The 6,451-nt window shown below is 42.4% G+C and overlaps 1 protein-coding gene across 6 annotated transcripts in view; it reads right to left on the reverse strand.

Annotated features, from left to right (window-relative positions):
• GPRIN2 (G protein regulated inducer of neurite outgrowth 2) overlaps positions 1-6,425 on the reverse strand; it is a 37,594-nt gene extending 31,169 nt beyond the window's left edge. For 3 of the 6 annotated variants that reach the window (XR_004160450.1, XR_004160452.1, XM_031554351.1), the window contains exons 1-3: positions 5,569-5,727; positions 5,146-5,224; positions 4,493-4,607 (exon numbers count right to left, since the gene is read on the reverse strand). Coding sequence is in view for 1 of the 6 variants with exons in the window: in XM_031554351.1 (XP_031410211.1) it covers positions 4,493-4,509 (17 nt within the window). In the remaining 5 variants the exon portion in view is untranslated. Of the gene's footprint in view, positions 1-1,465; positions 1,610-4,492; positions 4,608-5,145; positions 5,225-5,568; positions 5,728-6,234 lie in introns of those variants that run through there. The other 3 variants (XR_004160453.1, XR_002117002.1, XR_004160451.1) reach the window with 3 other exon arrangements.
• Positions 6,426-6,451: the final 26 nt, after the last annotated feature.

Genomic DNA, 6,451 nt, shown 5'->3' on the forward strand with positions numbered 1-6,451 from the left:
AAACAACACACACAAAAAAAACCCACTGTGAAAAACAAACAAGCAATCAAACAAAACCAAGCAAAAATGCTTCCAGCCACTTCTGAGGTAGCTTAAAGCTGCCTCTCATGCCACAAGAGCTTTGCCCTTTTTGAGAATGTAATCACATGTTTAGATCCACTCTCCATTTTATTGCAAATCTTCCATCTGTTCTGTTAGGTGCCTGGATTCTCAGAAACAAAGAAACAGGGAGCAGAAAAACAAACAGGACAAAACATTACTCTTTGAGAAGGGCAGTAATTTTATTCTATTATATGTCTTAGGTCTGAAGTCTTCTCGAAAGCACATTAGTGTATATAATAATGGTCCTTAGTTTCCTTTCACAAATGTGAGTCAAATAATTAATTGGTCTTTGGACAACAAATAGAAAAAAGAAAGTACTGGTGTCTTTTCTGGGCTGTAGCTCATATTGGGGGCTAAGTGCTGTCGAGACAGCTGGCTCTGCTTAATGGCAGTCAGACATCTAAATAAAGATTTGAACTTCTATGCCTCAGTTTCCACATGTAAAATGAGGAAACAGTATCAGCAAGAAGCTGGGGAAAGTACCAAGGAAAACACTGTACAAGAAGAAAACTGCAGCTTGGAACATAATTTCCCACTCTGAACCACTTTGAAAAAAAACAGAGTTGTGCAGCCCCAAGAAAGGTATTGTTTTCTCATATGACCTGGAATATTCGCAAGCAGTTCGGCTCAGAATCATCACAGTGTGGTTGTCTGGCAGCCCACGGCCTCTAGATTAACATTCAACACTCTTAAACCAGCCTGATATCCCTCAGGTGAGTTGAGAGATCAGGATGTGTGGGGAGAGAGCATGACGGAAAGACAGACGGACAACAGAAGCTTCTGGATATTCAGGGGAATGTGAAGAGGTTTTAGATACAGTCTCTGGGGCTGCCTTTATTGGTTCACCCTCGTAACAGGAGCGATCCTTGGTTAAACGAAAGAGAACAAATTATTATGCAACCAATATAACAGGGATGACATTCCAAATAAGACACAGAGAGCAACAGTATTGTGCATGAAATATGGCGTGCACAACTAAAACCTGTAAGGTAGTACACACAGATCTCCAAGCAACTCCACACAACAAGGAAACAATGTCATTTCAAGTTAGACTGGTGCCAGAGAGAACTCAGTGAGAAGGACTGTAAGCCTCAGGCTAGATCTGCCCACAATAATCTGCAGGTTTGACTCTGTGATGGATTGAAATGCAGTAACAGTGTTTATGCAACTAAATCTTGTTCTAATCCATTAGTTTATGTAACCTTTGCTCGTGGACATACTGACTCATAGGTCTCAGGAATCCAAAGAAAATCTTTAACTCTCTCCCATCCTTCAGCCCCCTGGTTGCCAAATACACAAACAGAATGTTCACAGAGCTCTCATTCATTCTCTCTGAGAAAAAAAGTAGGTTGGTAGGACAAAAAAAAAAAAAAAAAAGTACCAGGTCCTAAAAAGCAATGTGCTTCTCTGTAAACACAATCCAAGTTTTATAATAAGTTGGATAACAGCAGGCAGGTGTCCTTCAGATTAGAATTTCCAAAGTCATGCTGTACCACCAGACCTCAGGCTGGAAAAGGAACAGAAACGGTTAGGTTGCCTCCTAGGAGAAGAAAGTATAAGCAGTGGGAGCAGGCAGTGTGCAACAGGCTGCAGCAGGCAGGTTCAGTCACTGCTAGCCTGCCCACATCTGCTTCTTTTGCCCCCCCCTCCCATTTATTTGGCTGGCCAAGCTCTAGCCTAGATTTTTTATTTGAATCAAAATGAACTCCCTCTACCCCATCAATTGAAGTTATGTGAACTTCTGTGATGTTGCCCATGTGACTGATTTCTGATTTCAGTTCTAATAAAACAGGGGGTTCCGACACAGACCAGAGCCCACTGATATCTCACGGAATTACATGCATTTAGGGCCAAATACCATTGTATCAATGATACTTAGGAGATGTCATAACTTATTTTTGGTGCATACAATTTATTTGTACAGCACCACCCATTCTGTGAATGGTCTTCCTTATCTTTATTTCTGTGGCAAATGCAGTATAAAGACAGGCACAGAGTCGTTTCATACCGAGCCCCTTTATATACTACGATGCTTTCCCAGTGCATCCTGTGACCACACTGAATCCGTGTCAGAGCCAGAAGCTGGGTCAGTCACCCAGCACAGCCCTGTGCAGCCGTTTGCACATTGCAACCCAGCAGATGGAGTCAAAGAGCTGCAGGTGGCCCACAGCCTCCAGCAGCTTTGCAGAGGAGCGTCACTGAACTCCATACAATTAGGACTTAATTACATGAAAACTTTATCCTTTTTCCCCTCCAGTCAGGATCCCCCAGATCTCACTAATTTTGCTCAGATTTTGGGCACTGTTATCTTACCATTATTTTTAAATACAAATGTGTGGGATAGACTCTGAAAATCTGCCACTGCTATATACAGAAAGGTCACTGGGTGACTGTGCCTACAGAAACAACTACAGAAGCCATAGATCTTCAGATTTCAGTGTTTCATTCCAATTGTACAAGCTCCCCAAAAGAAAGATCAATTTTTGCTCACAGTTGTACATTTCCAGTGTACCCACTGGGGCTGCATTGCACACAGTGCAATTGCTATGCCATCATACGTGTAGGAAAGTATGAAAACAAAGATATGGCAAGGGGTTCATTTTGTATGTGTACACAAGTAACCGTGCAAGGCCTTGTCCCACCTACACAATTTAGACTTCTATTACCAAGGCCAAGTGGTGTAAGAGCCAGAACAAGAAGGCAGACATTGCCTTCAAAAGCTCTAAAATCAAGCAACACAGAGCTCCCCAGCCACCTCCTCTGCAAGAAGCCTCTGTAGGCTTCATGCACAACATCTGTGAATTTGGAGCTTGTTATTAAATGCCTTTCTAGAGGAACATTTTGTACTGATTTTTATTTAGAACAGCAACAGCTGTTAACCTTCTCAACGCAAAAATATGCCATGCAAACACATTACAACAAAGCACACACCATCTCCAAAATTCTTACTGTAAAATAAGCGAATGCATTTAAACAGCATATATTCACTTTTTTTTTTTCCTCTGTATGAAACAGAATGCAGAGAAGTCACCTTCAAAAAAGCTTTTTGTGATACTGCATTGCTTCACTTTCACACCAAAGCCCAACTTTGAGCAGGAGGATGAGCTATTCCTAATAGGATTAGGAATAACCAGTTGTTAAAGCACAGTAAGAGCAAGAGGAAAATACAAGGTAGAAAAAGAAACATTCTAAATTCCATAGAAGCCCTGACATGCAGACTATGTACATTTTTAGGCATACTGTAACGCTGCTGAAAAGATCTTTAAGAAGGCCCTTAGGAGACAGTGAATGCATTGTGCTCCTGGCTGTCGGGGACACAAATATATAGCAATAGAAGAGCATCAAAGCATGGAAAAATCTGTCTTGCACAGCACGCCCTGTTTTTCACATGCTCACAGGCACCTCTGAGCTGTTCTGCTTCAGAAAGAAGCTGATGGGATAGATAGACTCAGGTGGAAGGTTTGCACAAGTGCAATGAGAATTCTGCCCATCTCTCCATGGGGAACATCAAGTTTAGCTACAGATTCAGGAGGTTCACTGGGCCAAGATGAAACACCAGAGTTGGAACTCAAAGTGGGGTTCCTGTGTTAGGTTTCAGCTTCTCCATTTTCTCTGTCTGGTTGCCTTTCTCTTAGTGCCTTTAGAGGCAGCACACGTGGCAGCTGGTGAAGATTTTCTCCTATTCCCCGTTTTGGCCCTGACTGCCTCATACCTGCAGTTCTACTGCGAGCAGTTCTGGATCATGACCTGAGACACTCTGAGCGCTTCAAGGCAACAATTGCCAACAGCGAAGCTGAAAGAAAGCATTTCTGGGGGACTGGATCCCTTCTGGACGTCCCAGCTCTCTTTCTCTTTCACTCCCAACTTTTCTTTCAAAAGGAAACCAACAAATGGCTCCCAGAACAGATCCACCAGAGGATATTTTATGACAGACTAGATTTTTCATTTGCATCTTCCTTTATAAAATACTCACATATCCATAGCTCGCTAAAGCCAAGAACTAGAGGTCAGCTCAAGGCCAATAGCAGATTGTGGGAAGAAATTCTTATCTCCAGTACACAAGTGTGAATCTGGAGGAATTCCAGTTATTAAGCAATCTATAAAATAATGTTAACAATAACTATTATGTCAAAATGCTTTTGCGATGGTTAACTACCAGTAATTAAGGCTGGTGCACAATTTGGGAGACTGTGAATAAAATGTACTATAGAAATTCTAAGTCCTGATTATTTTTGCCATTCACCATTATACTTCTGTATACTGATGTAATCTATTTGCTGCAGCGAGGGTGGCTGTTAGAGCTCCCCACAGATTCGTGTCCTTTATGTCCCTGATTGAAACATTAGTCTGAATTAAATTAGCCACATATTAATTGGGAAAGAAAACCTACCTCTGTACAGAAGTCATTCTAGCTGAAGGTGCCACCAATGTGAAAGTCAAAACTCACAAGTGCAAGGAAGTGGTGGAGATGGCTGGAGAACTCAAATACATTTCACTTAAAATGCCTGGATTTAAAGAAAAATAATAAAAGAAATCTTTTCATTGAAAGAAATCTGATCTAACGTTAAGAATGTTAATAAATTACAGCAGAGACCACATGTTATAGGGAATCTAGCAACTGAACTATGCCAGCACTACTTAACAATCTGGTGCCTGTGATTCTACAGCAGCATCTTCTCTAAGTATTTCTCTATCCTCTGCCACGGGGTGTTCCTCCCACAAACAGCATTAAGTAATTCTATGCAATCCACCTCACTGGAAACTCAGTGGTGTAAAATACACTGAGCAAACATCCGAAAGCTATCCAACTGAAGTAGTAAGATATAAGATAAAGGCTGCAAACAGGTGCATTACTTAGGTTGGTGTCTCAGGAGCATGGCGACAACATCTTTTTAAAAAGAACATTTTAGAAAGCTGTTCTGCTATAGAATGCTCCTTAGACTGAATGTTCTGACATTTAACCACAATTCCTTAACAAATTATTATCCATTTCAAACTCTTCTGTTTTTCAGAAGTTTTAAGAGCAACATTACAGCAGCATACCTTTTCTACACATTTCCTCCATGATATTCTCATCTGCGTTTTCCATCTCACTTTCAGCTGAGCTGAAGCTAGGAGGCATCTACAAGTTAGAAGAGAGCAGCTAGGAAAGCAGTATCTTCATTCCACTGCACTAAACAAGGCCAACCAACCTTCACTGAAGTAAAGAAAGCACCCTTATGCAAAGTGGTGTCAAACACACAGTAGAATCATGGACTATTTGGTACCTCCCCCATATCATGAGCTATACTATTCCCTGAGAATGACTATTTCCAAAAACACTGTATAAATAAGCAATCAGAGTTAATAACAAAAGAAACAGAAGAGAAAAATATGCAAGTCAGAAATAGCTGGGGGCCTGACTCGTTGTTCTCATAGCTAATACTACAAAAATCATTAAAAAAGGGAGAATTCAGCATCACTTACTCTGCATCCTAAATTAGGATGTGTCGGTGGTTATCCTGAAGAACAGCAAATGTGGTTTGTAGTTGCAAAATTTAAAACGGTGCTGCATAAATGCATACAATCATAGAATGGCTTAGGTTAAAGATGACCTTCAAGATCATCTAGTTCCAACCCCTGCCATGGGCAGGGTTGCTGACCACTTGATCAGGCTGCCCAGGGCCACCCACAACCACCATGGGCAGCAGTGCCAGTGTCTCACCATCCTCTGAGTAAAGAATTTCTTTCTAACATCTAATCATAATCTCTCCTCTTTTCATTTAAAGCCATTCCCTCTTGTCCTATCATGATCAGACAGCACAAAAAGTCGGTCCCCCTCCTGCTTATAAGCTGCCCTCAAGTGCTGGAAGGCCACACTGAGGTCTTCCTGCGGCCTTTTCTTCTCCAAGAGAAGCAAGCCCAGCTTCCTTCTTCAGCTTATCTTCACAGAAGAGGTGCTCCAGTCCTTGGAGCATCCTTGCTGTCCTCCTCTGGACCCACTCCAACGCCTCCTCATCCTTCTTGTGCTGGAGACCCCGGACCTGGACACAGTACTCAAGATGGGGCCCCACAAGGACAGAGTAAAGGGGAACAGTCACCTCCAACTCCTTGCTGCAAAGCACACATTAAACTGAAGGTACAGATTCTTACTGCGTTTGCTAAGAGGCCAACACTGGCAGGCGGAAGGAGTTAGGATGAAGAAGTACTCCTGCACGACGTACAAGTGAATGTGTTAGTTAAGATCTGTCTGGTTGCAGTTATTATGCGTGTAAAAGATTAGACTATTAGCACCAAGGTGCTTTTTGTGGTCAGCCGGCCTCGGGGCGGGGCCGCCCGTTCTCAGGCCCCCGGGGGGGCGGCAGCTCCC

This window comes from Meleagris gallopavo, chromosome 8, assembly GCF_000146605.3.
Source record: "Meleagris gallopavo isolate NT-WF06-2002-E0010 breed Aviagen turkey brand Nicholas breeding stock chromosome 8, Turkey_5.1, whole genome shotgun sequence".
In the NCBI taxonomy this organism is placed as follows: domain Eukaryota; kingdom Metazoa; phylum Chordata; class Aves; order Galliformes; family Phasianidae; genus Meleagris; species Meleagris gallopavo.